Genomic DNA, 14,017 nt, shown 5'->3' on the forward strand with positions numbered 1-14,017 from the left:
ATACTTCTGTTGTCACTGGACAACTTGGAAATTTATAGTATGAAAGACGTAGATTCTGTGAACTCTTAAACTCTCTTTTTCCCTAATATCATAATGTTGTATATTGTACGTTGTCATTACACACTGAGACAAAGTGAAATATATGCATTTGTTCACTATTATTATATTTTTATTGATAAAAATCACATGCGGTCACACATCAGTGCATTGTTAGAAAGTGGTAGTATGTATAGTATTTTTTAATCCATTGTCAATTTGAAAACATCCATAAGTGCAGCTTTAAGTTTAAGCCAGAAAAAAAAAAAAATGACATTACAAAGCTGTGATTCAGAACCGTAACGCCACTTGTTTCATTTAAAATCTCAAAGAAAGGTTTGGGGCATTAGTTAAAGGAGGCCCTCAGTGCCTGTTGAGGAACAAGCTGAGGAAGTCTGCTGGCTCCTCTTCACCGGCAACCTTCATCTCTGCATCCGGGCAGAAGTCTGGGGGGTTGAGGAGACTGGGGTCCAGAATCCCAATGACGTTGTCGAAGAAGCTGGTGAACAGAGAGACAGCGAGATGATGCAAATGTTTCGGTTTCTCAGAAGTCGGCGCCTGGCCCGTCACTTCCACACTGTCCTTAGGGTTGATTTCTTAACGTAAACTAACCTCGTCTCCACCCATCCAAGCTGGCTGGTGTGATACACGGTGCTGACGGGAATGCATCCGAATTCGGTGACTGTGCACATGAACTTCCCTGTGGGTCAGAGATGAAAATGTGAAAGTGTTAATAAACTGGTGGACGGATGGATGAACAGTCAAGACAAACTCCAACCGTTACATGCTCCCTCTAACCTGCTTTGTTGGGCAGATCTCCCGTCCAAGTGTTGACCAGGAGTCCCTCTCCGGGTCCGGATGAGCTGCCCAAAACAGCCTGGCCCAGCAGAGATGCGTTCTTTGGGATTCCCAGAGGCTGGAAGTCTACCTTCAGAGGCATTTTCTTGCATGTGCGGTCGTATTCGTTAATCTCATACATGGTAGCCTGATGTAGGGAAGTTGTGGGATGAGGATGACTGTGCTGCTTATTGTAATCAATTTTTGACTTTTCCACTCATATATTATACAATAATTGCCTGTGTGTAGATTAAATACCAATTGAATCCATTCAGTGTGTCTTTTAACATGTACATGTATGCACACAAAAAACAGAAATTGCTATTATTACTATTATTATTGCTATTGATGTTAAGTATTACAATCATCCACAATTGTCACTTTACGTAACTCTTTGAGCGTTTAAATATGTGCATTGACGTAACTATTTAAACCTTTGCCTAGAAAGATAGACACGGTTATTGTGAACTCTGTCTCCCATTAAAGATTATGGTTTTTGTTGACGTGATAACCAAAGGGGAACTGCTTAGGTAAATGATTTGCAAGGTCTACATGAAATTTTGCACTCGCGTGTTTTAGGGGCAGACAAATAAAAGACGGTCCTCTTCCCCTCCGCCAATAAACAAGCAATAAAGACCCACTGCACCTTGGCACAGGAACCTGGCAAACGGCAACTTATAATATTACTTATCATCGCTCCATTATGCCTGTTACTCCTATGTGATGTATCTCTTAAATGTTGTCTTTTTTTATGGATCCCCCTTTTCATTGAGTGAGGAGAGGAAAGACAATAACTGAATTTATATATATATATATACATATTCATATATACAGAGAGTATAATCTTTGAGCGCAATCTTCTGAAGCAGGTCTCTGTGCTCCTACTTCAATGACATCTTTCCCCTCTTCTGCACTCTAATATAAACACTTGGGATGTTCATGTCATTGCTTTGGTCACCTCTCTGTAGAGCAGAAGGACATCCAAAGTGAACGTCTTGTTGTCGTAGGTGCCCATCTCCCTGAGCCGCGTCCGTTGTCCCAGCGCATCGTAGATGTATTTGGCGTAAACCCAGAGCTCTTTACTCTGCATGGACTGGAGAGAGACGGTGGGACGTGAGTCTACATCTCCCTCTTTCACATCAGTCATTGTGCTCGGGTCCTGCTCATGTGGAGCTCGTGTAACACACTTTGAAACAGTAAAACACTCACCACAGTGAGGGCTCCGCTCAGAAGAGGAGGACTTGCTGTGTTATGGACCAAGATGTGTGAAATTGGAACGAAAGCATTATTTGACATAAGCACATATTTGCACACACGGCATTAAATAGGACGATGTCAATCAGCATTAAAACCCATTCCTACAACCACAATCAAACTCACTTTTCCCCTCTCTGTTATTTTACTTACAGCATGGGTGAGGCTTCTGGGCCAGGCAGCCAGCCAGTAAACACGTTAATGCCACTAAGAGTCTCATACTGAACGCTCCTGTTGTCAAGGCGCCACGAAACACTCTGGTGCTTGAGAGGGGGAGTCGCTTCCCTATTAATACGGACGCTGCATGCTCCAGGAGACAGGCCTTCTTCCGGGTTTTATTTTTAACCCCGCTAGTCTCATGAAAGTCGAGCCCTCGTACATCTGAGTGAAGGGCTTCTGTTATCAGCCACACATCAAGAGGAAAGGCCATAAAAGCCAGTATATCTCCCTATGCCTGTTCTGTTCTACTTTCTGTACTCTTTAGGCAGGTTCATGTTTTTCATGGAGGGGGCGATTGTGCAGAAGATTGTGTGTGTGTGTGTGTGTGTGTGTAAATTGTTCATTTTTACAACCAAACTAAGAACATATTTACCTAAAACACGGCACAATACATCTCACCGAGCACAAGATGCATAAATACACTACTTCTGAGCGAAATGTGTTCAGGGAAGTTCACTTCGCTGTGTGTGAGGTCTGTGCACAGTGGGTCAGGGGTAAAGAATGCTGTTTGTGTTCACGAAGGTGGAGGCTAACAAACCCAGAACTGGATTTTGGCTGAATGGAGAGGAGGCTCACGTGTGCTGCATGGATGACATCACTGTCATATGATGTGGAGGTGTGTGACTGCAGTCATTCAGAATACCTGAATCTTATTGCCTTACTGATTTACTCTGTTAAGCACACACACACACACACACACACACACACTTAATTTAACCCTATTCTGACCTAATCGTGGCAGGTTAGATGGGAAAAGGTGCAGAAGAACAATACTCTGTTATCATAAGTTACATTATCAAATATTTTTAAGAGATGTTTGTCAATGACAAAGAAACCCTTGACGTTAACAAGGTTAACTGACTCACCTGACTTGCTGAACTATGGTAGCTTGTGTAAATATCGCAACAAAGGTCCTTTGATTTATAGAATTTACAGGGTCTCTAATTTGTTGTATTGACGTGCACCAAATCGATCTCCACCCCCATCATGTTTTAAATAAAGATGACGTTTTACATACATTTTGAAAGCCACTACCGGGTTAGGGTACGTTGGCATGTCTGCAAGTTTGTTTTCTACCTGCAATGAAATGAATATTAAAGTCAAAATTAAACACACATTGGGGGCAATGAAAGATGTTGTGACGGAAGCTTTTCATGACAGACCAGCTTTACACGCAACATGATTTGTCACAGTGTCAGGTGATTCCTGCACTGCCAGTCCAGTTAGACAACAATCCAGTGTAAATGACGTCCACGTTTATGGCTTAAATAATCTTTTCTTTCAGTCAGCATATCCCCCACGTCCACCCCCCCCCCCCCCCTTTTGTAAACCCTGGACTCTTTGCAGTAAAGCACAGAAAAAGTTTATCCAGTTAACAAAAGTCCTACATTTTGCAGATTTAAAATGTAAAAGCTCACACCCCTCACTTTCATGACTATTACAACCAACACAAATTCTGCTGCTATGTTTACATGAGAGGTATCTATAAACCCAGATTACCAGAATAGCTAAACGTATCAGCTGTAGATTAAAAAAAACAGTAAAATACAGTGCATCGATTGGTCATTTTCGGCTTAGTTAGTTAGAAACTTGCATCAACAGCATGTTCCTCATATTTTAGAAGCTAAGAAACGCATGCATTTTTCACTTAATTGGAAATACAAACACTCAACATCTGCACTTCTCAAAGTCTCCGAGGCAGCACGTGTGGCTGTCTGACCACTGGAGGTAGTTTGAGCAGCTGGCAAATGCCGTTGCACTCTGGCCCGTGTTGCTCCTCTAGGAAGTACCTGAGGCCTCTGGCAGCAAAGTTGGAGGGGCCTTTGGGGGTCTTGGTGGAGTGAATCTGGGGGTCAGTGAGGTAGGTCAGCCCTTTGCCATTGGCTGTCACCCACCCTGTGAAAAAAAAAAGAGGAATGAAGCGTTCACAGGTAAGAACAAACTCATATATACAGCATATATATATATACACACACACACACACACACACACACCTTGCAGGTCTACAACCACTTCCTGGCCGTCAGAGAACAGGTAGGTGAAGTGTCCAAAGGCAAGGCCATATTCTGTGGCCTGGAAGCTCTTGTCCTTCTTTCCAGTGTTGTTGGTCAGTTTGACGAAGTCTCCCAGCATGTAGGGCTCCACCGTCACACAGCCCACAATCTCGTTCACATCCAGCATCTACTCACAAGTACAGAACACAAGAGGTCAGTTAGGGAAATATTTAAAGCCTGTCTTTGTATGCAGCTCAGTGATATGGTTGCATAGTTCTGCGTATTTGTGTAGTATGCTTTTCTTCAGTAATCCCATGGCTTTATTATGTCTCTACAGGTGATTAAATGTAGTATTAGAACATGATAGTAAGTGTTCTGTCACTGCTTAGTATATGGTATTTAATCCAAAATGGCAAATTCAATCCAGAATACAAGTTTCTTCATTCAGGGAAGAGCAGAGACAATTAAGAGAATACTCGCCTCTAAGCTATTATTTGTATCATAGCTTCCCGTGTTCCCCTTTTTAACAGCACATAGTACATTCTAGACTAATAACCAGCTAAATATTGGCTCTACTGCTGTCATGAGAGTATATTTTTCGCTGTAAACTGACAACTGGAGGGTAAACTGCGGTATTAAATTTGAATTTCAACCAAAACTGCTCCAGGGCTGCTGCAGGCTATCCTGCGCGCTGCTGTCTCCGAAGCTTTATATGTGTGAGGAGTCCCACTAAAGTGGTATTTGTGAATGAAGTAATCTGCTAAATGAAGTCAAATTTTATGCCTTTATTTCATGTTGGGCACGGTCGTTTTGTCTTCGTGATTTGGCCTCACCAATAACGCTTCTGAGGGAATGAAGAAGATCTGAGCCATGACTTCCTTGTCGTAAAGCCTCTTGTTGAATTCAGTCACATAGTGCTGGGCTGTCATCTGCCTCTCCACATCTTTCAGGTGAAACTGGATCTCCTTTGGCTTCAAGTAATCTTTCCCCACATAACTGAGAACATAAAGGCACAGACAAAGTGAGACTTTACAGGCATTACGTTCAGGTTGTGCCTAGAATGTGTAGCGGTGTACCTGCTTAACCGTTCCTCCTGGTGTAAAAACTGTACCCATATTGCCTTTCTCTGCGTGCCCTGCATCCCCAGCGGCTCCCCGATGTAAACACAGGTCTCCCTGGCTGTCCACAGTTCTGTGGCTTTGGAGAACTTTAAATGAAGAGCACCTAATAGAGATGACATGCCAACATTTAGCAGGTATAATGTTTACCATGTCACCTTTATTTAAGCCTCTTAGAATCATTGAGGGCACGCCATCATTTTCAATGATGTCGAGAGTACTACAGAATAAATACATGCATACAAAAAAAATAAAAAATAAAAAACAAGCAAACAATATATGAAAACAATAGTAATAATTAAACAGAGAAAACAAACAGACAGCAGAACAGTTACATTCAAGAGTAGAGTGGCTTGTAATCATGATTTTAAATTGACCTACAGGTACCATTGTGTTGAGTTCTAGCGAGTGTTTGATGTGTGTAAAAAGTTCCATGATTATGGGACCAATTTAATAAGGAAGTGATATATGATGGTAAGTTGCCATTTAGAGCTTTATAGATAAATAGGAACCAATGCCTGTCACGAGTGCCATGTGTAGATTAACTATCTATACGCAGAGGCGTGTCTGGAGATAATATCACGTACATCGTAATCAAGGACAGGAGCTTTTGATCCAGCCAGATACTAAGATATTTGTACTCTGAGACCCTGTCAATGCTATGACCATTCAGTGTAGTAATATGCAAACTATTGTCCACAGCATCTCTGGCTCTAGAGAATAGCATATATTTAATCTTGTTGGCATTCAGGACTAATTTCCAATAGAATGCTAACATTAGCAAGTGTTCAATGTTGAAACGTGGGGTATTTGTTTTGTTTTTTAATGGTTATTTTTTTGCCCAGTGCAGAGCGCATGCACATGGAGGTTCACTGCAACAAGGCTGCGAAAACAAAGCAAATTGTTGGTATTTTGTTGGAAATTGTGCCTTATGGCACGGTCACAACGAAATTTCACTTGGCCCTGAAAAAGGGCGTGATATCACGATTCCAATGCGGGTATAAATATTGATCAGAGCAATCACAAATTATAAACATTTTATGAGTATGGTACAGTTTGTAGTCTAGTAGTGTGATAATATACTAAAAATGGTGAAGAAACAAGCTAGAATAATAACTTGGGGAACTTACTGTAGGCAGTTCTGTGTTTCTTGGGTTCGAATTGTGTCTTGTCACTGTGCAGCCTCTTCAGCAGACATTCATGGCAAACTCCAGCCAGTAGGGCTTGGTAATCGTGCTGTGACAACAAATACTGTCTCTCGGGGACAACACCAGCTACAATGCTGTGCTTTAGGCAGCTGTGGCACAGGGGGTTCTTCCTCTGAGGGACAGTCACTTTTTCTGTAGAAGTGACTTCGCTGCATTGATGTCCACTTGGATTCTCCTCCAGCATCTCAAATGAACTCTCTGTGGAGGTTTCAGTGGAAGCACATTGTCGTGGGACAAACTGGGAAAGGTTTGGGGTTGCTAAGGAGTTCTTGGTAGCAGGTTTCGCAGATACTGAGTCAACTTCAGTGTCCATATTTGGGTCAACATTACGGCTCTCCAGAGGCTGTGGCTTGGACGAGGCTCTGAATTCCCATACAGATGTGTGGTTTTTGTGCGTGGGATCAGGAGCTGAATCGTTGGTTTCAGAATCAAGTGTTTCCAAGAGGAAGAAGCTCTCATTGGACTCTGATGACTTACTGCTTTGGCTGGTTCCTGCTCTTGATAGGCTACTTGGCTGTGGTCTTCTGTTTGTGGGGGAGTTCATGTCCGAAATCTTTTCCCATGATGACTGGGAACTGAAACTGTCACTGAGAGAGCTGGAGGATGTTCTGATAGTTAGCTGGGATGAGGATTGTGCTGCTCCTTCATCTTCTGACGGTTTCGCCGGCGTACCAACAACATCAGTCATCCAATCCTCCCCAATGCCCAGTGTCTCTACTCCGGCTTGTATCACTTCAAACTTCTCTGAATCACCACTTGCATTGGAGGAGGAAGTGGCAGGTATTGCAGATGTCTGGACTGTATGGGAACTGACTCCAGAGTTACAACCCTGTAAGTCTCGCTTCTTGTTTTTATTCTTGTCAGCGGTTTGTAGCATGCTGTCTGACCTATCGTCGTCAACCTCAGTGGTCAGAAAGCACTGATTGCTTGCATTTGCTTCAAGTTCAATGGCAATACTTCCTGTGTAGCCGCTGCTGCTGGGCCTATGAGACTCCGAACTACTCAAGGAGAAGTTCTGCCACGAAGAGCCAAGGCTGTCTGTGCTTCCAAGAGTCAGGTCAGACTTTTGAGGTGGGTGCACAGCAGATGAATTTGAACCTCTCGGTTGAGGCTCCTCTCCTTTGGGTGTATCTTTTGACACTTTGCAAGCCTCAGTGCTACATTCTGTGTTGAGCGTACCAATGGTTGTCCCCAGTGAAGTTATACACAGCCTCGACCCATCTATCTCTTCTTTACCCCCCTTACAGTTTGTGTTGGTTGTCTCACATAGTGATTCATGATACTTTTGGAATCTCTGCATCACCTTTGCAAAACATTCCAGTGTGAAATTTACTGGTGTGTCTTTGATGCCTCTGTAGCTGTCAGGGATAAAAGACCCCTTGTCTGAATTAAGGAAAGGCTCCACTCGTAACAGAAGCTTGACTTGGGCAACCAGATGCATGATTTCAGCACAGAGGCCGTCTTTGTCCTGGGTATCTGCCTGGCAGTAATCATAGAAATTTGCTAAAGCTTTTTGGCAAGCTTGAGTTGCCTGCACCTCAACATCCTGAGGAGTGCCGAGCCACCGGTGGGCGGCAGTGAGGGAATAGGCGGCCTTGAGGAAGCTGTGAAGCTCCTGCTTGCTGGTGACCAGCTCGCCCTCTGCTTTGGTGAGCAGGCCGATTTCAAATGCCTCTCTAGCCTGCAGGAGGAACGACTGCCTTTGAGAGGCAGGGCACTCCACTGAGAAACTGTACGATAACAAGCAGGTCCCTTGAGTTGCCTAAAGAAAAAGAAGTCGGAGTAAGGCAGCAGAATAACTGAAGCTGCAATGAGTAAGATTTAGACCTCTTCAGAGGATATTTCTGTTGGATGTCAAAGTTTGAGTCATAACTCTGTCAAATCTGAACACAAAGACATGATACTTATTTTTAGATGCAGTGTAGATTCCATTATGAATACATTTCTATAAATCTGCTTCGAAAATGTAGAAATAAAAGATGCACCTTATAAGTCCAGAACTTGCCTGAAAATGATCACATTTTTGTGATATTTTTCAGGCACCTTTTGCCTTTATTATCAGGGGATGACATGCAGCAAAGGGCCCGGGCTGGAATCGAACCTGGGCCACTGCAGTAAGGACTCAGCCTACATGGTACGCGCTATACAAGGTGAGCTACCAGGACTCCCCCACAATCATCATGCTTTTAAATTTTCTTCAGTATCGGAGCAATCCTGTGTAGTTGTCTGCACATCCATGGGTACATAGCAAACAGGAACTGTTAATAGCTAATTCCACATATTTCTAATGGTGTCAATTTGCCAAAATGTAAAAAAAATATAGGCTATGGGGGGCACACAGTGTCACATTTTGAAAACCTCTGATTTATGTCGATTGCAGGCAACCGTGAGCCACGGCAGAGACCCTTCAATAAAACAACTTACCACATTGGTCAACACATAGAGGGAAGTGTACTGGCTGTATACCACCGCCATCTTAGCTGCCTGGGCTGCCGAAAGAAGACGATGACTCCTGTCCCCAAGTAAAGACTGCTCCAAACAATCAGACAGAAAGAAAGAAAGAAATCATACAAAGCCGACAATATGCAAAACAACATTATATCAGGTGGACTTACCAAATCAATATCTGGATTAGTTCTAAAAGCGTGGAAGTCGTCATCATTCATAGACACCAGTATGTTGGCCAGTATGCCAAGAGAGGTTCCAATGCCCTATAAAATATACACATAAGCAGAGCAAAGGTTTATAAATGTGTGGCAACTGTGATGACAATATTGCAGCTGTGTCGGTGCTACCTTTTTATCAGGCTGAGGAAGTGCGTAGAAGCCAACCAGAGAAGCCCAGATCAGCTCTGCAGCCTCTAGCCACAGGCCTGAAACAGAACACAAAATCGCCACACTCTCAGTGTATCAGTGGAAAGAAGGAAAGAACTACTGCCTTTCATTCAAGGAGGAAAGATCTTACCTAGCTTTTGCAAAATCATTCCGCGCACTTGAACACTCACGGCCTGCACCAGAGCCCTGTCGCTTTCAGAGTGGTACGCCCAACAACCTGTATAAGGAAACAAACTTTACAAACATGCATATGTGATGGAAGCAAATTAAAACGACAGAGCAAGAAACCTACCTGTGGCCCCGCTATTGTTAATGAGACTGCTCAGTATGTATTCTGCCTTCTGTAGTTTGCCTGTAGGGAAGATGATTCTAATGTTCACATTTATCCAGCTCGGTATAACAAAACCAAACAACGAATATCTCTATAATGACAAAGTGTATCATCCACTCATCCACTCACATTAATCATTGCCTGTGGCTCCCCACAAAACGAAGAATAGTAATGAAGTATCATAACCAGCCACATTACAATCAACCCCCACCCCTCCACCACACTGTACCAGAGTTAAGGTAGACTCTGGCCTGTCGTATGACCAGCTGGGGGGCCACAGGGATGTCAGGGCGGCGTCTGTGGAGCAGCTTGGTGATCTTCAGCAGCCGGCTAGACTCGTCCGTCCAGTAGAGGAAGCGGTCGATTAAGAAGACCACCGCCAGTGCTGTGCGTGCCTCCTGAGCCGTGATGGAAGCCTTGAGAACAGCCTGGCAACACAGTGCACACAGTCAACGTATATGTGTCATTTGTTTTCAGGAACACCGCAAGCAAGCAAGCCATTACTTAGCTGGATGATTATTACCAGAAGCTGAGATAGGTGCTTGCCGATGAGGTCACTGAGGTTGGTCTTGTCATTGGCACCGATCGACTGCTTATACTGCCACTTCTCTGGCACGAAGGGCCACTTCATTTCCATTGTCTCCTGCAGGAGGGAGGCCAGTTCTGCACACAGCGAGCCTACAGGAAATAAGTGGGATTTACTTTGAAAGACTTTGGACTTTGAAACCTCAAGTCTGAACAAAACTGGAAATACTTGGGAAACCTCTTAAACTTTCTATTTGCAGGAGGGAATAACTTTACTTAAAGTTGTTCACTTGAACACTTCCTATATTATCAACTTCTTTCAGGGAAAGCTGGACAGATTGCTGTTCAGAAAACTGTTTTCGCTCTTATCTTACCACGTGTTGCTTCTAGAGGGCAGCAAAGGCCTCTTACTTGACAAAATAATTTGCAAAATACTGAGAACAGAACTTCAAATTATGGGGTTGGGAGACTCTTCCCACATGCAGACTCACTTTGTGACTTAGTTTTAGTAGTTTTAGACAGTTTTTTCAGTAATAGCGGGAGATAATTCGTATCATGCCTTTGGTAGAGACACGTTATATATGGGAAGGCAGAGTTATGCTCAGCTTGTGCTAATGAAAAGCATTAGCGAAACAAAAGGAAATTCATGCCAGCTCCATGTCGGAGGCGCTGACCATTTGTAAAGGGTGCCTTTGTCCCTCATTCTCACCGCAAAATGCGTGGTGTGTGTAATTCCCCCACCGAATCTCCTTATCTCAAATCCCAAATCTGACTTTCTCCCATGCCCAAATGAAAAATTGACCACACAGCACCATCCTGTGTCTGACCTCTGCAGCTACAGCAGTTCAGCCTCTCTTCCTCGGTGGGCCGGGTGGACTGTTGAACTGCTGCCCCTGATGCTGCTCTGAGACACTCCTCCAGTAAATCCCCCGCCTCCTGGCTGGCCATTCTGGGAAACAGATGTTGTGACTGTAGCCTGGGATGAAAGGATTTCCTCCTTTCTTGGCCTCTTCACCCCCCCCCCCCCCCCCCCCTGTTTCTGTATTGTAGTGATTCAAGAAGGGGGAATCCCACGGAAAGACCAGACTGCTGTTGGGAAAGGACGTGAAAGATCCAATTCATACCGAATCTCAAATAAATGAATAAATAACACATTATTTTATTATGCTGATGTGGCTGTATTCCCGTGAAACAATGTCCCAGCTAATGAAAAACAGGTGTGGAGTCCTTTAACAGAGTTACACTGTGTCTATGACAAGTGACTTATACTTTCAATTCATTATCCTGCAGATTTCCAGACTTATCACATAGCTAATTATGTAGGCTGCAAATAACCCCCCCCCCCCAACAAATAAATAAAAGTTGTTTTGGGTGCATGAACTTGCTTTCAGTCAAAGTCTTGCAGCTGAAGTGAACACAGAGGAAACGCACAATATTATGGAGTATCCACATATAGAGCTCAACAGGAGTGGAAGTTGTTGTTGTTGTTGTTGTTGTTGTTGTTTGTCCACAAATTACTCTTCTCGCTTGAGTTACACGTTAAAACCTCACAAGGCTGTCTCTTTCACTATAATGTCCGATTTATGAAACACAGTTCGTCACATGCAGTAACTAAACAGCACCTACCGCGTCGTCAGATGCTTCTCTTCCTGGTAGGGCAGGACTGTGCGGTGCTGCCTTCAGGTGCCTGTCGGAAATAGGGAGCTTGTAGCGCGACTCGGACCGGACATTTTACTTTCACATACTTTTAATCGAATAATATAATATATCATTTTTAATTGAGTAGGGGCGGCGGGGCGGGGGGGGGGGGGGGGGGGGGTCTTGATGGCAGCCGCTCTAAAATATGGTGGCACTGTATTTATTTATGGTTATCAAATAAACGATTTTATGGTTTGCCATGCTTAAATTCCCTTGGCAATAAACACTGTATCGCTATGTTTAGGGGTTTTTCTCACTCACTTAATCCCGCACGACTTGAATGCAACACGTGACGTTATGCAGGGGGCCGAACCTGATCCTGCAGCAACAGGTATGTGCGCTGTGTGTCCAATGTATGCCAATGAACAAAAAAACAAAAAAACCCAAACATGTATTCAATATGGAAAACTTTTCCGATTTACTAACCTGGCCCCAAAAAAACAGCAATGCGGCACGTGTGTGTTTCACTAATCCCGCAGTGTAATAAAAACATGAATGAATACATGCATGGATTGCGCGTTCTACCACTCCAGCAGCTGCCTGCCTCTTATTTGCTGAAACAGAATGAAATAAAAAAACCTTCTCAAAGCGTTCCGTGTCATGCAGCCAAACATCACGTGAACGCACGACTGAACACGCAACACCTCCTGAGGTTTCTGAGGTGCATTTGAAGGCGGCACGCAACTATAAGCGCAGACAGCTCTGAGAGACTCTCTATGAATGTTTGTGACTCGACGCGGCGGCGCATTAATATCACAGAGAACTCAAACTGTGGACAGTTATGGTGCGTGTTGCGGCCCGTGCACAGCAAGCATGTGGAGCCGGAGCCGCGGTGCTGCTGCGATGCTGCCAATAGGCGGGACTGTGGCTCTGCAGTGGGATTGTGTGTGTGTGTGTGTGTGTGTGTGTGTGTGTGTGTGTGTGTGAGCTGCACAGCTGGAACGTGAGCAGAGGGCTGGCACGCGGTCCAGATGACTGAGGCCAGTAGCTTCTGCCGCGCCAACACACATCACACCCCATGAACTTGCCTTGGGAAGAGGACTTGTGCGCGGTGTCGGGTTAATGTGCTGTAAACCCCCACCACTCCCCCCGCACACACACTTCCCCCGCCGCATAGCTTTTCATCCAGAGGACGGTCAGCATCAACTCCGGAGAAGGATCTCTTCTGATGAGTTCTTGAGGGTTTCGATCATCGGCGCCTCTCGCCTCTGCATGACCTGGTGCCCCCCCCCCCCACCTCCCCACATCCCCTCCAGCAAACAGGCGCTTTGAGTGTCCGGTGGCGCTGGTGATGTAACCCTTTTCATCTCGGTGCTCACTCCAGAACTGTTACCTCTGTCGCCTCCTCTCCCAGAGCATGGGACCCTTCAAACTCTAAAGGTAAGGTGTCTGCTTGCGTGTGAGTCCAACACTGCAGCCACTCGGGCTCATTTGGACATTGTCTTTACGCATGGCTGGTTGTCTAACGCTCAGAAGGGACCCGTGTTGCGGGGCTTGCTCTGTGGAAACATTTCACTCCTTGTTCAGTTGATAAAGTCTGCATCAGTGTTATTGTGTACGACTGTGTTGCAAACAGTAGATGAGAGCACGCGTGGACTTGCCTTCTTGCACCATCAGCCACAGCAATGTCAGCCTGAGCATTTCATGTTGACTCATTAGGGACTCACAGTTGCTCTTTGTACTTCGTGTTGTTGGGGGGGGGGGGGGGGGGGGGTTAGAAATACTCAGCTGTGGTGCTCAGGCTTGTAGAAGGCAGGGGTTGCATCCTACAGCTGGCGAAAGATCTACCAGCTGAACTAAAGGAATTAACTGGCCTGTGCACAGTCATTTTCAGGAAGGGGAGCATCGCTGAGCAGAGGAGGAGGAGGAGGAGGAGGATGGAGGAGGAGGATGGAGGAACGCCTATTCCTAAAATTAAATTGAGGGAGAGGCAGGGTCTAATGACGGTAAACAAAAGACTGTC

At 44.7% G+C, this 14,017-nt stretch overlaps 3 protein-coding genes across 4 annotated transcripts in view; 1 reads left to right on the forward strand and 2 right to left on the reverse strand.

The window, feature by feature from the left end:
• Positions 1 to 143: 143 nt before the first annotated feature.
• Positions 144 to 2,470, reverse strand: LOC139305779 (ependymin-1-like). The gene is made up of 6 exons (XM_070929729.1): positions 2,281 to 2,470; positions 2,083 to 2,117; positions 1,832 to 1,966; positions 835 to 1,021; positions 649 to 736; positions 144 to 535 (listed from the first exon to the last, which is right to left on the reverse strand). Exons 1-6 carry the CDS (start codon positions 2,345 to 2,347, stop codon positions 400 to 402), a joined length of 648 nt encoding a protein of 215 aa, XP_070785830.1. The 5' UTR covers positions 2,348 to 2,470; the 3' UTR covers positions 144 to 399.
• Positions 2,471 to 3,693: 1,223 nt separating this feature from the next.
• Positions 3,694 to 11,304, reverse strand: alpk1 (alpha-kinase 1). Its single transcript, XM_070929728.1, has 13 exons — positions 11,184 to 11,304; positions 10,355 to 10,509; positions 10,061 to 10,259; positions 9,793 to 9,852; positions 9,631 to 9,717; positions 9,462 to 9,538; positions 9,282 to 9,377; positions 9,091 to 9,195; positions 6,589 to 8,428; positions 5,417 to 5,564; positions 5,174 to 5,336; positions 4,341 to 4,527; positions 3,694 to 4,242 (listed from the first exon to the last, which is right to left on the reverse strand). Exons 1-13 carry the CDS (start codon positions 11,302 to 11,304, stop codon positions 4,031 to 4,033), a joined length of 3,450 nt encoding a protein of 1,149 aa, XP_070785829.1. The 3' UTR covers positions 3,694 to 4,030.
• A 1,999-nt stretch (positions 11,305 to 13,303) lies between these two features.
• LOC139305644 (RAS guanyl-releasing protein 2) overlaps positions 13,304 to 14,017 on the forward strand; it is a 30,841-nt gene continuing 30,127 nt past the window's right edge. For both annotated transcript variants that reach the window (XM_070929561.1, XM_070929562.1), the window contains exon 1: positions 13,304 to 13,434. The gene's annotated coding sequence lies outside the window, so the exon portion shown is untranslated. The remainder of the gene's footprint in view (positions 13,435 to 14,017) is intronic.

The sequence above is a fragment of the Enoplosus armatus genome, chromosome 23, assembly GCF_043641665.1.
Source record: "Enoplosus armatus isolate fEnoArm2 chromosome 23, fEnoArm2.hap1, whole genome shotgun sequence".
NCBI lineage: Eukaryota > Metazoa > Chordata > Actinopteri > Centrarchiformes > Enoplosidae > Enoplosus > Enoplosus armatus.

Excerpts from the sequence above, each read along its gene's own strand:
- alpk1 (XM_070929728.1), bottom strand. The coding sequence starts at position 11,304 with ATGGCCAGCCAGGAGGCGGGGGATTTACTGGAGGAGTGTCTCAGAGCA. Across the intron at positions 9,718-9,792 it reads TAACAATAGCGGGGCCACAG|GTTGTTGGGCGTACCACTCT; the intron begins GTAGGTTTCTTG and ends TTCCTTATACAG. Across the intron at positions 9,378-9,461 it reads TTCCTCAGCCTGATAAAAAG|GGCATTGGAACCTCTCTTGG; the intron begins GTAGCACCGACA and ends TATATTTTATAG.
- LOC139305779 (XM_070929729.1), bottom strand. The coding sequence starts at position 2,347 with ATGAGACTCTTAGTGGCATTAACGTGTTTACTGGCTGGCTGCCTGGCC. Across the intron at positions 1,967-2,082 it reads TGAGCGGAGCCCTCACTGTG|TCCATGCAGAGTAAAGAGCT; the intron begins GTGAGTGTTTTA and ends GTCTCTCTCCAG. Across the intron at positions 737-834 it reads AGATCTGCCCAACAAAGCAG|GGAAGTTCATGTGCACAGTC; the intron begins GTTAGAGGGAGC and ends TCTGACCCACAG.